This window comes from Bolinopsis microptera, chromosome 9 (genome assembly GCF_026151205.1).
Source record: "Bolinopsis microptera isolate Bmic1 chromosome 9, MBARI_Bmic_1.0, whole genome shotgun sequence".
NCBI classification, from domain to species: domain Eukaryota; kingdom Metazoa; phylum Ctenophora; class Tentaculata; order Lobata; family Bolinopsidae; genus Bolinopsis; species Bolinopsis microptera.
In genome coordinates, this window is record NC_087080.1 from 9,282,025 (window position 1) to 9,303,332 (window position 21,308).

The 21,308-nt window shown below is 42.5% G+C and overlaps 3 protein-coding genes across 3 annotated transcripts in view; 1 reads left to right on the top strand and 2 right to left on the bottom strand.

The window, feature by feature from the left end:
• Positions 1-21,308, top strand: part of LOC134820871 (uncharacterized) — a 1,079,557-nt gene that overhangs the window by 124,807 nt on the left and 933,442 nt on the right. The gene's annotated exons all lie outside the window — the stretch shown is intronic.
• LOC134821380 (mucin-2-like) overlaps positions 1-21,308 on the bottom strand; it is a 99,629-nt gene that overhangs the window by 2,667 nt on the left and 75,654 nt on the right. Inside the window, exon 2 of the mRNA XM_063832123.1 lies at positions 169-4,628. Coding sequence (XP_063688193.1) covers positions 169-4,474 — 4,306 coding nt within the window. The 5' untranslated portion in view covers positions 4,475-4,628. The remainder of the gene's footprint in view (positions 1-168; positions 4,629-21,308) is intronic.
• LOC134821381 (mucin-3B-like) overlaps positions 4,533-21,308 on the bottom strand; it is a 41,439-nt gene continuing 24,663 nt past the window's right edge. The window contains exons 20-27 of the mRNA XM_063832124.1: positions 21,096-21,231; positions 19,999-20,445; positions 19,381-19,837; positions 17,789-18,480; positions 17,162-17,584; positions 6,590-16,000; positions 4,726-6,217; positions 4,533-4,540 (exon numbers count right to left, since the gene is read on the bottom strand). Of these exons, the coding sequence (XP_063688194.1) occupies positions 4,533-4,540; positions 4,726-6,217; positions 6,590-16,000; positions 17,162-17,584; positions 17,789-18,480; positions 19,381-19,837; positions 19,999-20,445; positions 21,096-21,231 (13,066 nt within the window). The remainder of the gene's footprint in view (positions 4,541-4,725; positions 6,218-6,589; positions 16,001-17,161; positions 17,585-17,788; positions 18,481-19,380; positions 19,838-19,998; positions 20,446-21,095; positions 21,232-21,308) is intronic.

Here is a 21,308-nt window from a genome sequence, read left to right on the forward strand (position 1 = left end):
TTGTTGGTTTCACACTTGGAGGAACCTCACTAACATCACCGTTGTCTTTAGATCCATCCATTGTAGATTCTTTGGCTGATTCCTTAGGAGAAGTGGAAGGCTTTTCTGATTTTGGCGAGACAGTTGACCCATCTCTTGTCCTAGTATCAGTAGGCTTGGATGTAGTACCTTGGACGTTATCAGCATCAGGATCAGGCGTGACAGTTACCTCTTCACTGGGAATTTCCTCGCTAGGACGACTCTTTGTAGAAATACCGTCATCTGTTTTAAAACTAGCATTTTCGGTAGGAGTTATAGTAGAAGAACCCCTGGACGGTCTTTCGGACTCAGGTGACGGAGTAGTTGGAATAGGTGGTCCTTTTGAGAAAGTTGATTTATTATCTGACTCATTACTCTTATCAGAAGGATCTTCAGTTGAGACTTCATTAGTTGAGGAATCTTTTTCATCTGGAGTGGTTGGAAGAATGTCGACCTTAGATGTGGTTTTTGTATCTTCTGTTGGAACCACAGTTGGTGGTATCGTTGAGAAGGGAATGGAAGGTGTTGGTGGTGTAAGAGTTGAGGCTTCTGACGCAATTGGTTCAGTGCCATCACTTATTCCATTATTAGTTGGTTTGTTGTTGTTATCTGATGGCTTTTCACTCGGTTCTTCTGATACAGGCTTCTTAGTTTTGTGTTCTTGAGGAGATTTTGTGTCAGATGAACTTGTCTTGAATTTGAAGTCAGCAGAACTGGTACTCACATCCACTGGTGGTGTTGCAAGCTTAGTAGTTGTGTCTTCACCTGAACTCTTACTTTGTCCATCAGAAACTGAAATCTTGGTTGGTGTCACAGATGGAGGACCCTCGCTAATGTCACTTTTGTCTTTAGATCCATCTAATGTGGAAACCTTGACTGGTTGATGAACAGCCGTTGTGGTCAGTTTTTCCGATTTTGGAGCCAGTGTAGTTGGTAAAGGTGGTCCTTTAGAAGCAGTTGACCCATCTCTTGTCCGAGTATCAATAGGTTTTGATGTAGTACCGTAAACATTGTCAGCATCAGGATCTGGCGTGCCAGTTGTGTATGTAGAATCCTTAGTTGATGCCTCGTTACTCTCATCTGAAGGATCTTTAGTGGTAGGAAGCACCGGTGGAGTAATTAAAGTTGGTGTCACTGAACCTATACTTTCACTTCTAAAAGGAACAAAACCTGTGATATCTGGCTTCTCTTTTGAGGAGTCTGTTGACACTGGAACTCTTGGGGTTGTTGGGAGGTCTGGTTCCTTTTCTGTTGTTCTATTAATAGGATCCAACTTAGATACTGACTTTGCTTCGCCAGACGGATCTTTCGAGGTTGTGGATTTGTCAGAAGCATCAGTTGGAGCTTCGGATGACACAGCGTTTGAAGGAAACGCAGAAAACGGAACACTTGGGCGCATGTTTTCACAGTCAATGCCCAGTTCAACTTGAACACTTCCGATATCACCATCTGTACAAGAAGCCTGGTATTCAAATGCTAACCCACATCTTTGCTCTGGCGTGTCTCCTTTACACAGTTTTTCAGTACAGTTTCTGTAGAATTCTGTGGTACCAATAGTATCTCTGCAATCAACATTCAGCATGAATATAGAGAACACCAGCTCATTACAAAATTCTTCGACGCGAGATTTGTATTCCTTATCTTTCTCACAGAAATTAATTTCAGCTTTCTCGGTTGTACCAATTTCATCAGTGGTGCCTTCCGTTGCATCTTCACTAGGTCCAGGGCTGAAAGTGGTAACTTCACCATCCGTCTTGGTTTTGTCATCCAGATTTGCAGAGGTATTCTTGCCACGTTTAGTTGATGGCGCATCAGTAGATTTGGGTGTAGTACCATGGACGTTGTCAACATCAGGATCTGGCGTTCCAGTTGTTGCATCGTTTGGATCTTTTGTTGGAATGACAGTCGGTGGTGACGAAGATATAGGAATCGATGGCGTTACTGTTGTAAGAGTTGATGGTTTTGACTCAATCGGTTCAGTTTCGTCATTTCCATCATCAGTTGATTGTTCGTTGATCTTTTCTGAGGCTTTTTCACTCGGTTCCACTGACGATTTAGGTGGTGACTTTGATTTCGATTTTTGAGGAGATTTGGTGTCAGGAGGACTTGTTTTGAATCTCATGTCAGCAGAACTAGTTTCGTAACTAGTACTCACATCCACTGGTGGTGTAGAAAGTTTGGTGGATACAACGTCCTCAGATCTTTGCCCGTCAGTAACTGAACCTTTTGTTGGAGTCACTGTTGGAGGCCCTTCACTGAGATCACTTTCATCATCAGAAACTGAATCCTTTTTGGGAGAAACAGTAGTAGGGCTGTTGGTGAAAGTTTCAACGATTGTAACAGGAGTAGACGTTTTTTCTTTTCTCTTAGTTGGATCGGTTTTCTGTGGAGGGTCAGAGTCCTTCGTAGTTCTATCTTCTTCTTCTTTTCCATCCATGGTAGGAGACACAGATGATTTCAGTTTTTCTGTAACTGACTCAGTAAGAGAACTATCTGTAAGTGCTTCACTTGATTTCTGTGGAGACGTTTCAGGAAGAGGAGGGGTGGATGATAAGTTATCACCAGTTTCAATACCTTCAGAGGACACATACGATGGAAGTGAATTAGTAGTGGTTTCCTTTGTAGGTCTATTGTCTCCAGTGAATTTGTCCACTGTACCACTATCTTCCGTGGGGGTGACAGTAGAGATACCCCGAGTTGTGCCTGAAGTTGATCCCGTCATTTCATCGGAGGAATCTTTTTCATTTGGAGTGGTTGGAAGAACCTTGACCTTAGAGGTGGTCAGAACATCTTTTGATGATGAAGTCTTCGTATCTTCTGTTGGAATCACAGTTGGTGGTGTCGATGAGAAGGGAATGGAAGGTGTTGGTGGTGTAAGAGTTGAGGCTTCTGACACAATAGGTTCAGTGCCATTACCTATTCCATTATCAGTAGAAGATTCGTTGATTTTATCCGATGGCTTTTCACTCGGTTCCTCTGATACAAATGAATTGGACGACGTCTTTGTTTTAAATTCTTGAGGAGATTTAGTATCAGGAGGACTTGTCTTGAATTTAAAGTCAGCGGAACTACTTTCGTAACTAGCAGTCACATCTACTGGCGGCGTTACAAGCCTAGTAGTTGTGTCTTCATCAGGACTCTCACTTTGTTCATCAGAAACTGAAACTTGTGTTGGTTTCACACTTGGAGGAGCCTCACTAACATCACCGTTGTCTTTAGATTCATCCGTTGTAAATTCTTTAACTGATTGATCATCAGCACTGGTAGATGAGTTTTTCGATCTTGGTGAAAGTGTAGTTGGCAAAGGTGGTCCTTCAGAAACAGTTGATTTGTCTCTTGTCCGAGTATCAATAGGTTTCGGTGTGGTACCGTGGACGTTGTCAGCATCAGGATCTGGTGTGCCAGTTGTTGCTCCGTCTACAGAACTTTGTTCATCAGAAACTGCATCCTTTGTTGGTTTCACACTTGGAGGACCCTCACTAACATCACCGTTGTCTTTAGATCCATCCGTTGTAGATTCTGTATCTGATTGATCATCAGCACTGGTGGATGGATTTTCTGATTTTGGTGAAAGTGTAGTTGGCAAAGGTGGTCCTTGAGAAGCAGTTGACCCATCTTCTGTCCGAGTATCAATAGGTTTTGGTGTAGTACCGTGGACGTTGTCAGCATCAGGATCTGGCGTGCCAGTTGTTGCTTCGTCTTCATCAGAAACTGAATCCTTTGTTGGTTTCACGCTTGGAGGACCCTCACTAATATCACCGTTGTCTTTAGATCCATCCGTTGTAGATTCTGCAACTGATTGACCATCAGCACTAGTGGATGGGTTTTTCGATCTTGGTGAAAGTGTAGTTGGCAAAGGTGGTCCTTGAGAAGCAGTTGATTTGTCTTTTGTCCGAGTATCAATAGGTTTTGGTGTAGTACCGTGGACGTTGTCAGCATCAGGATCTGGCGTGCCAGTTGTTGCATCGTCTTCAGAACTTTGTTCATCAGAAACTGAATCCTTTGGTGGTTTCACACTTGGAGGACCCTCACTAACATCGCCGTTGTCTTTAGATTCATCCGTTGTAGATTTTGAAACTGATTGATCATCAGCACTAGTGGATGGTTTTTTCGATCTTGGTGAAAGTGTAGTTGGTAAAGATGGTCCTTGAGAAGCAGTTGACCCATCTTCTGTCCGAGTATCAATAGGTTTTGGTGTAGTACCGTGGACGTTGTCAACATCAGGATCTGGCGTACCAGTTGTTGCTTCGTCTTCAGTCGATGACTCGTTACTCTTATCCGAAGGATCTTCAGTATTAACTTCTTCAGTAGGAAGCACCGGTGGATTAATTACAGTTGTGGTAACTGAACCTATACTTTCACTTCTAAAAGGAACAACACTTGTGATATCTGGCTGCTCTTTTGAAGAATCTGTTGATACTGGAACTCTTGGGGTTGTTGGGAGGTCCGGTTTCATTTCGGTTGTTCTATCAATAGGATTAGACTTATTTGTTTCACCAGATACTGATTTTGTTTCACCCGACTGATCTTTTGAGGTTGTGGAGCTGTCAGAAGCATCAGTTGGAGCTTCGGATGACACAGCGTTTGAAGGAAACGCAGAGAACGGAACACTTGGGCGCATGTTTTCACAGTCCATGCCCAGTTCAATTTGAACGCTTCCAATATCACCGTCTGTACAAGAAGCCTGGTATTCGAATGCTAACCCACATCTTTGCTCTGGCGTGTCTCCTTTACACAGTTTTTCAGTACAGTTTTTGTAGAATTCTGTGGTACCAATAGTATCCCTGCAATCAACATTCAGCATGAATATAGAGAACACCAGCTCATTACAAAATTCTTCAACTCGAGACTTGTACTCCTTATCTTTCTCACAGAAATTAGTGTCAGCTTTCTCGGTTGTATCAATTTCATCATTCGGAGTTGTTGGAATGACATCAGGCCTAGAAACAGTGAAAGGATTTTTTGACGTTTTTGCGTCTTGCGATGGAACCACAGTAGGTGGTGTTGACGAGAAAAATATGGAAGGAGTTGGAGTAGCAACTGTACCAAGATCAGATGAGGCTCCTGAATCGATCGGTTTAGTGGTATCACCAGTAGATGGTTCGACGCTTTTATCCGATGAATCCTCAGATGTTGAGTCAGAGACGGTTGATTTATATTTTGTCCGATTATCAGGTCTGGGTGTAGTACCTTGGACGTTATCAGCATCAGGATCTGGCGTGCCAGTTGTGGCTTCGTCTCCAGAAGGAGGACTTGTCTTGAATTTGAAGTCAGCAGACATAGTTTCGTAACTAGTACTCACATCTACTGGTGGTGTCACAAGTCCAGTAGTTGTGTCTTCATCAGGACTCTTACTTTGTCCACCAGAAACTGGACCCTTCGTTGGTTTCACTGTTGGTGGACCCTCACTAATATCACTTTTGTCTTTAGATCCACTTGTTGTAGAATCTTTCACTGATTGATTATCAGCAGTGGTGGAAGGTTTTGCTGGTTTTGGTGATAGCGTAGTTGGCATAGGTGGACCTTTAGATGATGAGTCAGAGACAGTTGATTTATCTTCTGTCCGAGTATCAGTAGGTTTTGGTGTAGTACCCTCGACGTTGTCAGCATCAGGATCTGGAGTGGGGGTTGTGACTGTTGCATCTATTGATGATCGATTTGTTTCAACGTCAGTAGAATCCTCGGTTGATGATTCGTTACTGCCATCTGAAGGATCTTCAGTGGACACTTGTTCAGTAGATTCAACAGTAGGAACTATTGGTGGAGTAACTTCTGTAGTTGATGCTCTAAATGGAACAAAACTCGTAATATCGGGCTTCTCTTTCGATGAGTCAGCTGATTCTTCAGTAGGTTGAACATCGTCTGTTGAAGTTGGTGTACTTGGCAACGGTGGTCCTTTTGATGAGGCTTTGGACAATGTAACCTCTGCTGATACATCAAGAGCTGCAGGTGACTTAGTCGGAATTTCTGATGCAGAAGATTTCAACTCAGAGTCCGTTGGTGTAATAGTAAGAGGAAATTTTGTCATACTTTTGTCGGTTGTTGTAGCTACATCCTCACATTCTTCATACACTGCCAAAATTTCGATTCCAACTTTAGAGCACTCATCCTTGTAGCGTTTTATAGACTTGCACTTATTGGAAGATTCACTGCAAACCTCGTCAACACAGCTTTCGAATATTGGGTTGAATGATATCCTCTGAAAAACAAGATGTGTTACAGTAAACAATTAATATTCACAGTCGAGATGGGTCGAGCGCAGAGACATGCTTAGCACACAGAAATTTGGTTTGAAATTGCCAAAATAGATGAGAAATGTGTTTGGCTCCAGACGGGCCCCACCTCAACTGTGTCATATCAGAACAATGACTAATTTAGAATTTGATTACGTAACAGAGAAAATAATATCTTTGCTTTAAAAGAGAGTGTGCTAAAAAAGGCCGATTGAATAATATTTAGTTCAGAGGCTGCTGTCAACATGAAGTGAGGTAAAATCAAACAATAAATTATAATTTAAAACCAGAGGCTATCAGTGATTTAAACGATTAAAAAGAACATGTAAGTTTTTAACCTTGTTACACTTCCAACTAGAGTTATCCCCAAACACGATATCAGAGCAGATATCAAGAACAAGCATCTTGTAAACCTCATCATGGTCACACTTTTTAGTATCTTTTGAAGGTTCTGTAGTTGGAATGATAGTTGGATTGGAATTCTCATCAGATGTTTTAGTAACATCTGATTTTGGATCTGGACCATTAGAGAAAGTTGTCAGCACATCGCTGGATTTTTCGACAGGTACTTGACTAGAAGTACCTTCGTCTGTTTTTTCAGATGAATCCTTTTTCTTTGGTGTAGTTGGGATGACATTGGGCTTAGAATTGGTGAAAGGATTTTTAGACGTTCTTGAGTCTTCAGAAGGAATCACAGTTGGCGGTGTTGATGAGAAAACTCTGGTAGATGCAATATCCTCAGATCTCTGTTCATCAGATCCAGAATCTTTTGTTGGAGTCACAGAGACAGCTGATTTATCTTTTGTCCGAGTATCGGTAGGTTCGGGTGTAGTACCGTAGACGTCAGAATCTGGCGTGGGGGTTGTTACTATTATTCCAATTGTGGACGAAGTTGTTTCAGCATCTACAGATTCCTTGGTTGAAACCTTGGCGGGTTGACGGTAAGCAGTTGAGGTTGTTGGTATTTCAGTGTCTGAGATCAATCCATTTCCATTTTCTGTCGTCGATATTTCAGGTGTTGGTGGCAGAGTTGTTACAGCTCTTGATGACATTCCAATTTTTTCTGAACTAGCAGTAGAATTAATTTCATTATATACTGTTGTGGAGACAAGGACTGGTCTATTGTCTTCAGTCGACGGAATTGGACTGAAAGATTTAGTGGAAGTCGTTCCGAGATCAGGAGTGATTGGCCTGCTAACAGTAGGAATGATCGTTGGAGGAGAACCAGGATCAGATTTCTTTGTTCCTTCTTTAACACTGCCCGTATTCGAATCAGCTGTAGCTCCTGATGAAGTCGATCGATCAGTTACTTTCGACTTCTGCTCGGTTGTCTCCTTATCAATAGGTTTACCAGTGACAGCTCCAATCTCTACATCTACAGACGTATTCGATTTTAAAACACTGTCGTCAGTTACAGAGCTAACTTTGTCTGAACCATCAGTAGATTCCTTTGTTGCTGAACCATCAGAATTTTTGGTTGACATTTCTGTTACAGTTTCTGTTGATTTAACATCTTGATTCTCGACAGTAGTCTGATTAGAAACATTTCCCCCGTCAGTTATATCATCTGTAGATGTGTTATCACAAGGAAATACAACAGGAGATGGTAGGCGCACTGATATCAGTGGGGCAGAACTTGTAGCTTTAGATGAAACTTCTTTTGTTGTTGGAGGATCAGGAGAGCCTCCCGTAGAAGGATCTTCAGTTGGCAAAGATGGTGTAGAAAGTTTGGAAGATGGAATACCTTCTGTTGGAACCACAGTTGGAGGACCCTTGCTAATGTCACTTTTGTCTTCTGACCCATCCGTTGTAGACAAAGTGACTGATCGATCATCATCAGTAATAGTGGATGGTTTTTCCGATTTTGGCGAAAGCGTTGTTGGCAAAGGGGGTCCTTTGGATGATGAGTCAGAAACAGTTGACCCATATCTTTTCCGAGTATCAGTTGGGTTTGGTGTAGTACCTTGGACGTTCTCGGCATCAGGATCTGGCTTGATAGTTGTGGCTTCGTCTTCAGAACTTTGTTCATCAGAAACCGAACTTTCTGTTGGAACCACAGTTGGAGGGCTTCCGCTAATATAACTTTTGTCTTGATCTGACCCATCCGTTGTAGACAAACTGACTGATTGAACATCATCAGTAGTAGTGGATTGTTTTTCCGATTTTAGTGAAAGCGTTGATGGCAAAGGGGGTCCTTTTGATGATGAATCAGAAACAGTTGACCCATCTCTTGTCCGAGTATCAGTGGGTTTTGGTGTAGTCCCGTGGACATTCTCGGCATCAGGATCCGGCGTGATAGTTGTGGCTTCGTCTTCAGAACTTTGTTCATCAGATACCGAACTTTCTGTTGGAACCACAGTTGGAGGGCTTCCGCTAATGTCACTTTTGCCTTCCGATCCATCCGTTGTGGACACTTTGACTGGTTGATCATCATCAGTAGTAGTGAATGGTTTTACTGATTTTGGTGAAAGCGTTGTTGGCAAAGAAGGTCCTTTGGATGATGAATAAGAAACAGTTGACCCATCTCTTGTCCGAGTGTCAGTGGGTTTTGGTGTAGTACTATGGACGTTCTCAGCATCAGAATCTGGCGTGGTAGTTGTGGCTTCGTCTTCAGAACTTTGTTCATCAGAGACCGAACTTTCTGTTGGAACCACAGTTGGAGGGCTTCCGCTAATGTCACTTTTGCCTTCTGATCCATCCGTTGTGGACACTTTGACTGGTTGATCATCATCAGTAGTAGTGGATTGGTTTACTGATTTTGATGAACGTGTTGTTGGCAAAGGTGGTCCTTTAGAAGCAGTTGATTTGTCTTCTGTCCGAGTATCAGTAGGTTTAGCTGTAGTACCCTCGACGTTGTCAATATCAGCACCAGGCGTGCCAGTTGTGGCTATTACCTCTGATGATGGCGTATTTGTTTCAACATCTGACTCGTTACTTTCATCAGAAGGATCTTCAGTTGACATTCTTGGTGTAGAAAGTCTGGAAGATGCAACATCTTCAGACCGTTGTTCATCAGAAACCGAACTTTTTGTTGGAACCACAGTTGGAGGGCTTCCGCTAATGTCACTTTTATTTTCTGATCCATCTGTTGTAGACACTTGGACTGGTTGATCATCATCAGTAGTACTGGATGGTTCTTCCGATTTTGGTGAACGTGTTGTTGGCAAAGGTGGTCCTTTGGAAGCAGTTGATTTGTCTTCTGGTCGAGTATCAGTGGATGGTTTTTCTGATTTTGGTGAAAGCGTTGTTGGCAAAGGGGGTCCTTTGGATGATGAATCAGAAACAGTTGACCCAACTCTTGTCCGAGTATCAGTGGGTTTTGGTGTAGTACCGTGGACATTCTCGGCATCAGGATCCGGCGTGATAGTTGTGGCTTCGTCTTCAGAACCTTGTTCATCAGACACCGTACTTTTTGTTGGAACCACAATTGGAGGGCTTCCGCTAATGTCACTTTTGCCTTCTGATCCATCTGTTGTAGACACTTTGACTGGTTGATCATCATCAGTAGTAGTGGATGGTTTTACTGATTTTGATGAACGTGTTGTTGGTGAAGTTGGTCCTTTAGAAGCAGTTGATTTGTCTTCTGTCCGAGTATCAGTAGGTTTAGCTGTAGTACCCTCGACGTTGTCAATATCAGCACCAGGCGTGCCAGTTGTGGCTATTACCTCTGATGATGGCGTATTTGTTTCAACATCTGACTCCTTTCTTTCATCAGAAGGATCTTCAGTTGACATTGGTGGTGTAGAAAGTCTGGAAGATGCAACATCTTCAGACCGTTGTTCATCAGAGACCGAACTTTTTGTTGGAACCACAGTTGGAGGGCTTCCGCTAATGTCACTTTTGCCTTCTGATCCATCTGTTGTAGACACTTTGACTGGTTGATCATCATCAGTAGTAGTGGATGGTTTTACTGATTTTGGTGAACGTGTTGTTGGCAAAGGTGGTCCTTTGGAAGCAGTTGATTTGTCTTCTGGCCGAGTATCAGTGGATGGTTTTTCTGATTTTGGTGAAAGCGTTGTTGGCAAAGGGGGTCCTTTGGATGATGAATCAGAAACAGTTGACCCATCTCTTGTCCGAGTATCAGTGGGTTTTGGTGTAGTACCGTGGACATTCTCGGCATCAGGATCCGGCGTGATAGTTGTGGCTTCGTCTTCAGAACTTTGTTCATCAGAAACCGAACTTTTTGTTGGAACCACAGTTGGAGGGCTTCCGCTTATGTCACTTTTGCCTTCTGATCTATCTGTTGTGGACACTTTGACTGGTTGATCATCATCAGTAGTAGTAGATGGTTTTATTGATTTTGGTGAAAGTGTAGTTAGTGAAGTTGGTCCTTTAGAAGCAGTTGATTTGTCTTCTGTCCCAGTATCAGTAGGTTTGGCTGTAGTTCCCTTGACGTTGTCTATATCAGCATCCGATGTGCCAGTTGTGGTTATTACCTCTGATGACGGCTTATTTGTTTCAACATCTGACTCGTTACTTTCATCAGAAGGATCTTCAGTTGACATTCTTGGTGTAGAAAGTCTGGAAGATGCAACATCTTCAGACCGTTGTTCATCAGAAACCGAACTTTTTGTTGAAACCACAGTTGGAGGGCTTCCGCTAATGTCACTTTTATTTTCTGATCCATCTGTTGTAGACAATTGGACTGGTTGATCATCATCAGTAGTAGTAGATGGTTCTTCCGATTTTGGTGAACGTGTTGTTGGCAAAGGTGGTCCTTTGGAAGCAGTTGATTTGTCTTCTGGCCGAGTATCAGTGGATGGTTTTTCTGATTTTAGTGAAAGCGTTGTTGGCAAAGGGGGTCCTTTCGATGATGAATCAGAAACAGTTGACCCATCTCTTGTCCGAGTATCAGTGGGTTTTGGTGTAGAACCGTGGACTTTCTCGGCATCAGGATCCGGCGTGATAGTTGTGGCTTCGTCTTCAGAACTTTGTTCATCAGAAACCGAACTTTTTGTTGGAACCACAGTTGGAGGGCTTCCACTAATGTCACTTTTGCCTTCTGATCCATCCGTTGTGGACACTTTGACTGGTTGATCATCATCAGTAGTAGTGGATGGTTTTACTGATTTTGATGAACGTGTTGTTGGCAAAGGTGGTCCTTTAGAAGCAGTTGATTTGTCTTCTGTCCGAGTATCAGTAGGTTTAGCTGTAGTACCCTCGACGTTGTCAATATCAGCACCAGGCGTGCCAGTTGTGGCTATTACCTCTGATGATGGCGTATTTGTTTCAACATCTGACTCGTTACTTTCATCAGAAGGATCTTCAGTTGACAATAGTGGTGTAGAAAGTCTGGAAGATGCAACATCTTCAGACCGTTGTTCATCAGAAACCGAACTTTTTGTTGGAACCACAGTTGGAGGGCTTCCGCTAATGTCACTTTTATTTTCTGATCCATCTGTTGTAGACACTTGGACTGGTTGATCATCATCAGTAGTAGTGGATGGTTCTTCCGATTTTGGTGAACGTGTTGTTGGCAAAGGTGGTCCTTTGGAAGCAGTTGATTTGTCTTGTGGCCGAGTATCAGTGGATGGTTTTTCTGATTTTGGTGAAAGCGTTGTTGGCAAAGGGGGTCCTTTGGATGATGAATCAGAAACAGTTGACCCATCTCTTGTCCGAGTATCAGTGGGTTTTGGTGTAGTACCGTGGACATTCTCGGCATCAGGATCCGGCGTGATAGTTGTGGCTTCGTCTTCAGAACTTTGTTCATCAGACACCGTACTTTTTGTTGGAACCACAGTTGGAGGGCTTCCGCTAATGTCACTTTTGCCTTCTGATCCATCCGTTGTGGACACTTTGACTGGTTGATCATCATCAGTAGTAGTGGATGGTTTTACTGATTTTGATGAACGTGTTGTTGGCAAAGGTGGTCCTTTAGAAGCAGTTGATTTGTCTTCTGTCCGAGTATCAGTAGGTTTAGCTGTAGTACCCTCGACGTTGTCAATATCAGCACCAGGCGTGCCAGTTGTGGCTATTACCTCTGATGATGGCGTATTTGTTTCAACATCTGACTCCTTTCTTTCATCAGAAGGATCTTCAGTTGACAATAGTGGTGTAGAAAGTCTGGAAGATGCAACATCTTCAGACCGTTGTTCATCAGAAACCGAACTTTTTGTTGGAACCACAGTTGGAGGGCTTCCGCTAATGTCACTTTTATTTTCTGATCCATCTGTTGTAGACACTTGGACTGGTTGATCATCATCAGTAGTAGTGGATGGTTCTTCCGATTTTGGTGAACGTGTTGTTGGCAAAGGTGGTCCTTTGGAAGCAGTTGATTTGTCTTCTGGCCGAGTATCAGTGGATAGTTTTTCTGATTTTGGTGAAAGCGTTGTTGGCAAAGGGGGTCCTTTGGATGATGAATCAGAAACAGTTGACCCATCTCTTGTCCGAGTATCAGTGGGTTTTGGTGTAGTACCGTGGACATTCTCGGCATCAGGATCCGGCGTGATAGTTGTGGCTTCGTCTTCAGAACTTTGTTCATCAGACACCGTACTTTTTGTTGGAACCACAGTTGGAGGGCTTCCGCTAATGTCACTTTTGCCTTCTGATCCATCCGTTGTGGACACTTTGACTGGTTGATCATCATCAGTAGTAGTGGATGGTTTTACTGATTTTGATGAACGTGTTGTTGGCAAAGGTGGTCCTTTAGAAGCAGTTGATTTGTCTTCTGTCCGAGTATCAGTAGGTTTAGCTGTAGTACCCTCGACGTTGTCAATATCAGCACCAGGCGTGCCAGTTGTGGCTATTACCTCTGATGATGGCGTATTTGTTTCAACATCTGACTCGTTACTTTCATCAGAAGGATCTTCAGTTGACATTGGTGGTGTAGAAAGTCTGGAAGATGCAACATCTTCAGACCGTTGTTCATCAGAGACCGAACTTTTTGTTGGAACCACAGTTGGAGGGCTTCCGCTAATGTCACTTTTATATTCTGATCCATTTGTTGTAGACACTTGGACTGGTTGATCATCATCAGTAGTAATAGATGGTTCTTCCGATTTTGGTGAACGTGTTGTTGGCAAAGGTGGTCCTTTGGAAGCAGTTGATTTGTCTTCTGGCCGAGTATCAGTGGATGGTTTTTCTGATTTTGGTGAAAGCGTTGTTGGCAAAGGGGGTCCTTTCGATGATGAATCAGAAACAGTTGACCCATCTCTTGTCCGAGTATCAGTGGGTTTTGGTGTAGAACCGTGGACATTCTCGGCATCAGGATCCGGCGTGATAGTTGTGGCTTCGTCTTCAGAACTTTGTTCATCAGAAACCGAACTTTTTGTTGGAACCACAGTTGGAGGGCTTCCGCTTATGTCACTTTTGCCTTCTGATCCATCTGTTGTGGACACTTTGACTGGTTGATCATCATCAGTAGTAGTAGATGATTTTTCCGATTTGGACGAAAGTGTTGTTGGCAAAGGTGGTCCTTTAGAAGCAGTTGATTTGTCTTCTGTCCGAGTATCAGTAGGTTTAGCTGTAGTACCCTCGACGTTGTCAATATCAGCACCAGGCGTGCCAGTTGTGGCTATTACCTCTGATGATGGCGTATTTGTTTCAACATCTGACTCGTTACTTTCATCAGAAGGATCTTCAGTTGACATTGGTGGTGTAGAAAGTCTGGAAGATGCAACATCTTCAGACCGTTGTTCATCAGAGACCGAACTTTTTGTTGGAACCACAGTTGGAGGGCTTCCGCTAATGTCACTTTTATATTCTGATCCATTTGTTGTAGACACTTGGACTGGTTGATCATCATCAGTAGTAATAGATGGTTCTTCCGATTTTGGTGAACGTGTTGTTGGCAAAGGTGGTCCTTTGGAAGCAGTTGATTTGTCTTCTGGCCGAGTATCAGTGGATGGTTTTTCTGATTTTGGTGAAAGCGTTGTTGGCAAAGGGGGTCCTTTCGATGATGAATCAGAAACAGTTGACCCATCTCTTGTCCGAGTATCAGTGGGTTTTGGTGTAGAACCGTGGACATTCTCGGCATCAGGATCCGGCGTGATAGTTGTGGCTTCGTCTTCAGAACTTTGTTCATCAGAAACCGAACTTTTTGTTGGAACCACAGTTGGAGGGCTTCCGCTTATGTCACTTTTGCCTTCTGATCCATCTGTTGTGGACACTTTGACTGGTTGATCATCATCAGTAGTAGTAGATGATTTTTCCGATTTGGACGAAAGTGTTGTTGGCAAAGGTGGTCCTTTAGAAGCAGTTGATTTGTCTTCTGTCCGAGTATCAGTAGGTTTAGCTGTAGTACCCTCGACGTTGTCAATATCAGCACCAGGCGTGCCAGTTGTGGCTATTACCTCTGATGATGGCGTATTTGTTTCAACATCTGACTCCTTTCTTTCACCAGAAGGATCTTCAGCTGACATTGGTGGTGTAGAAAGTCTGGTAGATACAACGTCTTCTGACCTTTGTTCATCAGAAACCGAACTTTCTGTTGGAACCACAATTGGAGGGCTTCCGCTAATGTCACTTTTGTCTTGATCTGACCTATCCGTTGTAGACAAACTGACTGATTGAACATCATCAGTAGTAGTGGATTGTTTTTCCGATATTTGTGAAAGCGTTGTTGGCAAAGGGGGTCCTTTGGATGATGAATCAGAAACAATTGACCCATCTCTTGTCCAAGTATCAATGAGTTTTGGTGTAGTACCGTGGACGTTCTCGGCATCAGGATCCGGCGTGATAGTTGTGGCTTCGTCTTCAGAACTTTGTTCATCAGAAACCGAACTTTCTGTTGGAACCACAGTTGGAGGGCTTCCGCTAATGTCACTTTTGTCTTCTGACCCATCCGTTGTAGACAAACTGACTGGTTGATCATCATCAGTAGTAGTGGATGGTTTTTCAGATTTTGGTGAAAGCGTTGTTGGCAAAGGGGGTCCTTTAGAAGCAGTTGATTTGTCTTTTGTCCGAGTATCAATAGGTTTGGGTGTAGTACCGTCGACGTTGCCAGCACCAGGCGTGCCAGTTGAGGCTATTACCTCTGATGATGGCGTATTTGTTTCAACATCCGACTTGTTACTTTCATCAGAAGGATCTTCGGTTGACATTGGTGGTGTAGAAAGTCTGGTAGATACAACGTCTTCAGACCTCTGTTCATCAGAAACCGAACTCTTTGTTTGAACCACAGTTGGAGGGCTTCCACTAATGTTACTTTTGTCTTCTGACCCATCCGTTGTAGACATTTTGATTGGTTGATCGTCAGCAGAAGTGGATGGTTTTTCCGATTTTGACGAAAGCGTTGTTGGCAAAGGTGGTCCTTTAGAAACAGTTGATTTGTCTTCTGGCCGAGTATCAGTAGGTTTGGGTGTAGTACCGTGGACGTTGTCAGCATCAGGATCTGGCGTGCCAGTTGTGGCTATTACCTTTGATGATGACGTATTTATTTCAACATCTGTAGATTGCTCGGTTGTAACCTTGGCGGGTTGATGATGAGCAGTTGAGGTTGGTCTTTCAGTAATTTGTGTACTTGGTACCGGTGTAGTAGGCAACAATGTCTTTGTTACTTCAATAGGACGGTCGGTGGGTACTTCTGTTGAAACGTGAACTGAGGGTGACAAATATATATTGTCACAAACATCGCCTATTTCAACGTTGAACCCTTCCTCTTTATCCCCTGTATTCCTTGTTTTCTTTGTATCTGACCCAGACGCACAAGCAGTTTTGAAAGAGGTTGCGAAATCGCATCTTTGACTTGGAGAATCTCTTTGACACAGAATAGCAGTACAATTAGAATACCATGTGTTCTGTCCCATTTTCTGAAAGAATTTGCTGCTTGCTGTCATGCAACATTAAAAACAGATACACCAAAATTAAAACGAGAGGGGCGTTTATTTGCTACATTTTTAAAAGTAAAATTGTGCAGTCCGAGTGAGGCTGAAAGAATCAAAGTGCTTTCAAAGGTAAACCCCGGTAATGATATGCTCATTTATAAAGGACATGTATTTTCAAAGAGAAAGGACATGTATTGATCTACATATAACAACAATTGGCAACTTGGTCGTTTAGCTCCGGACAGTCTATGCAACGTCTATGCAACGTCCATGCAACAACAAAAGAACCGTCTATGCAACGTCTATGCAACGTCCCTGCACAATGAACACTCTATGCACACTCCCTGCACGGTCAGTCTATGCAACGTCTATGCAACGTCTATGCAACGTCTATGCAACGTCTATGCAACGTCCCTGCACAGTACCATATGAACACCGGCTACTAGCCGGCTACTAGCCGGCTAGTAGCCACTTTTGTAATAACAGCTCCTCAACTTCACATTACCAACCGGCTACTAACCGGCACTTGAAAAGTGGTCACTAGCCGGCTACTAACCGGCTACTAGCCGGCTAGTGACCACAAAGTGGCTACTAACCGGCTACTAAGCGGTCACTAGCCGGCTATTAGCCGAGCTCTAAAGCTCTAAAGGTTTGGAACTAGAAGGTCCGCTTTAGAGCCGGCTAGTGACCGGTTAGTAGCCACTTGGTGGTTACTAGCCGGTTAGTAGCCGGTTAGTAGCCGGCTAGTGACCGGTTAGTAGCCACTTTGTGGTCACTAGCCGGCTAGTAGCCGGTTAGTAGCCGGCTAGTGACCACTTTTCAAGTGCCGGTTAGTAGCCGGTTGTTAATGTGAAGTTGAGGAGCTGTTATTACAAAAGTGGCTACTAGCCGGCTAGTAGCCGGCTAGTAGCCGGTGTTCATATGGTACTGTGCAGGGACGTTGCATAGACGTTGCATAGACGTTGCATAGACTGACCGTGCAGGGAGTGTGCATAGAGTGTTCATTGTGCAGGGACGTTGCATAGACGTTGCATAGACGGTTCTTTTGTTGTTGCACGGACGTTGCATAGACGTTGCATAGACTGTCCGGAGCTAAACGACCAACTTCCCCAACAATTAAACATACGCAATCTCCCTCACTCATACCTGACTACAAAGCACATTTTCCAGGCTGATTGTAAAGAGTAGCTCCTTACAGAACTGAGACACACTCTCCTTATAATCTGTATCCTGGCTACACCTGTTCTCCTTGTCACCAGTCTCCTTGTCACCAGGCTCCTTGTCACCAGGCTCCTTGTCACCAGGCTCCTTGTCACCAGGCTCCTTGTCACCAGGCTCCTTGTCACCAGGTTCCTCTGTTGTGATACCAGGGGTTGTTGACCCATCATGTAGTGAAACCGTGCTATGTGCAGTTGTAGGACTCACTTCCTCCTCACAGTCAGCTGATATCACCTCTATTCCAATATCCCAGCACGATTGCCTGTACCCCTGGGCCGCTTTGCAGCGACTTGAGGGGTCTGAGCACAACAGAGATACACATTCTTGATAAACTTTCGCTGCGTCGATTTTCTGAAATTTTAGGAAGTTAAGATACCCATGTTTTTAGAAATGTGCCATTTTTATACCGACGAACTATTTATTTATTAAGGAATTTGTACGATGTTTGATTTGGAAATTTATGGAGTTCAACAAGACAACTGCTTACCCAACTGCTTACATCAAGCAATGAAAAATAAATATACATTTCCCTCTTAGTCAAAAAATCATACTCACGGGAGTGCACTTCAAGTTAGACTGGTCCCCATAAACTGCCGAGAAACAAAACTCCGCTGCCACTATCTTGAAATCCTGACTAAGAGCACAAAAGTTCGTTTTGATCTCAGGAGTTGGGATTTCAGGGCTGCTTGGTGTCACGTCGTTAGGTCCATCTGTTAGTGTCTCTGTTGAGAGATCTATGTTTGGAGTTGTAAGATCAGTAGTAAATCTGTTGGTGATAACATCATCTGTTCTATCAGATTCGTCAGTTGATTTCTCAGATCCATCAGTCGAGTTCTCAGATTTCTCAGTTGATTTCTCAGATTCATCAGTCGATTTCTCAGATTCATCAGTTGATTTCTCAGATCCATCAGTCGATTTCTCAGATTCATCAGTCGATTTCTCAGATTCATCAGTCGATTTCTCAGATTCATCAGTCGATTTCTCAGATTCATCAGTTGATTTCTCAGATTCATCAGTTGATTTCTCAGATTCATCAGTCGATTTCTTAGATTCATCAGTCGATTTCTCAGATTCATCAGTCGATTTCTCAGATTCATCAGTTGACTTCTCTGAATGATCAGTTGGTTTCTCAGATTCATCAGTCGATTTCTCCCGTTCATCAGTACTAGAAATCGTAGGTTCAGTGCTAGTATCACTTCTTTTACTAGGAGTTGTAGTTGTTTTCTCTTTCGGTCCTTCATCAGTACCTGATGTAGTGACATATTTAAATAAATTATCACAGAATATAGGGTCAGAGCTCGGATAACCCTGGACGACAATTAAACGCTGGTCTCACCATCAGCTGCTACCAACCTCCATAAAGACAACATTTCAGAAATTAAGGTACACAAGATCAAACAGAATTTGAAGATGTAGTTACCAATCTAGTTACTAATGTAGTTACTAATTTAGTTACTAATGTAGTTACTAATTTAGTTACTAATGTAGTTACTAATTTAATTAATAATGTAGGTATTTTCATGCAGTTACTCATGTAGTAACTAATTTAGTTTATAGTGTAGTATGTAATGTAGTTTATAATGTAGTTACCAATGTAGTTACTAATGTAGTTACTAATTTAGTTACTAATGTAGTTACTAATTTAGTTACTAATGTAAGTATTGTCATGCAGTTACTGATGTAGTAACTAATTTAGTTTATAGTGTAGTTTATAGTGTAGTTTATAATGTATTTTATAATGTAAGTATTGTCATGCAGTTACTATTGTAGTAACTAATTTAGTTTATAGTGTAGTATATAATATAGTTTATAATTTATTTTATAATGTAAGTATTGTCATGCAGTTACTAATGTAGTAACTAATTTAGTTTATAGTGTAGTATGTAATGTAGTTACCAATGTAGTTACTAATGTAGTTAATAATGTAGTTACCAATGTAGTTACTAATGTAGTTACTAATTTAGTTACTAATGTAAGTATTGTCATGTAGTTACTGATGTAGTAACTAATTTAGTTTATAGTGTAGTTTATAATGTAGTTTATAATGTATTTTGTAATGTAGGTATTGTCATGCAGTTACTAATGTAGTAACTAATTTAGTTTATAGCGTAGTATATAATGTAGTTACTAATGTAGTTACTAGTTACCTGGTACATCAGATCCAATTTCGTCAGTAGGTCTGGCTGTCACTGATTGAGTGGGTCTCGTTCCGAGCGTAGTAAAAGAGGTTATATCAATGGTTGTGGCGTTCCAAGCTGGCTGAACGATTCCTTTCTCGGTAGAGGTTACCACAGTTGGATTGGAGGATGGTCGTGGAGTTGTCGGTAGCTGACGAGAGGTGATCACTGACGGTGTCACCTCATCACCGATGGGTGCTGAAGTAACATCTCCAGCTTTGGTAACAGTAGGTTTTACTGATGGAGGAGATTTAGTGATAGAGGGGGTTACACCACCACATCCCTTCACTTCAGGAGATACCGTGACCCCCACTTTTAGACACGTGGTCTTGTAGGCCTCAACAGCTTGGCATCTAGCAGTCGGGTCAACACAGAGGGACTTAAAACACGTGTCGTATAGTTTGGACACTTGCCGCTTCTTTAGCTTCTGAAATACGATAACACTTTACAGTTATTTTATATTCATTTATTGTTTATTATTGTTAGTTGGTTAAAAGATACTGCAGTGTGGAAGACAAGCTAATACGTCAAAATATAGAAAGCGGGAACCTAAAATTGAACCTGATAAAAGAAGAGAGAAATGTTTACCTTGTTACATTTCGGGTCAGATAACGGTCCGAATACGAGGGAGAAACAGTAGTCAGTGGCTACATTCCTATAATCATGGCTCTTGCTGCACAGATCAGGTTTAACAGTTGTGGCAGGTACGGTCGGAGTGGTGAGCCTATCCGTCTTCATATCTTTTGGGGTGGTAGGTAGTCTCACAGTCGAGCTGCTGTCTTCTTGAGCTGAGCTCGGCTTACTTGATTTAGAATCTTCAGTTGGACGCTCTGATGCAGGTGTTGTAGGCTCGATAAACCTCGACGTTTTCTCTAGATTAGCAGCCTCGCATTCACTAGCCACGGTAATGTGGACTCCCAAAGCAGAGCAAAATGCCTGGAACTCAGCTTGGAAAGCACAGCGTTCAAGTTTAGTACAAGTCTCCTGACAGCTAATAAAGAGGTGGGTCGTGACCACTTCCAGCTCTCCTACTATCTGCAATAAGTTATTGTGTGAGAAGCTTTATTGTAATTAGAATTAATACATAGCTTCAAGGAATATTTTAGAGGACAATTAATTATGTAAACAATTACTTTTGTGGACGACCACTTTTTGCAGTTCAGATATAATGTTTGTTAATTTGTGACGTGAAATATATACTTCTCCACGCCGCCTAACAGACGGTATGGTATGAAATGTATGTATAAAATAAAGCACGCATACCTACGCGCGTGCTTTATTTAATATCCACTCAAGGGCTTTAGTCGCCGGGTGGATCTAATTATACTATTTGTTCACTTCTTTATCTGCGATTAATAAGAAAGAGCCGGTATTTGCACCCGGCTTCGCTTTTAGTAGACTTGACTCTGTCTAGTGCGATACCCGATCAATGAATATTGTACGGCTGCGCCTCGGGCAATTGATCGTGAACTTGCTATACAAAGTAGGACTTAGTCACTTTGTTATTTGTGTGATTCTACTTTGCTGTACCGTTAAAATTAGTTATTAATCGTCGTTGGTAGAAAGACGCGTGTTTTCAGGTCACGGGAAGAAGCTCACTATTGACCACATCTATCATTGAAACAAAGAAGCGTGTAAGAAGGTTAAAACGCCTGTAATCAACTACCACTACCCCTTCAAAATACCTCTAAACACCGGTGAATGGTGTCCTGTCCGTAAAAGAAGTCCAAGCAGTGTTCGGCTCGTGATTCCAGAGAACACGTTTTATCAAGTGAGGCGGGCGTTGTAGTGGAGTCGTCTATCTTTTGTTTACATTCCTCCCTGAAAATAGTTTTACTCATTTCTCTTGAAATCGCTTCATCTTAGTAACTTGATGCCAAATCATTAAAGTTCTCTAA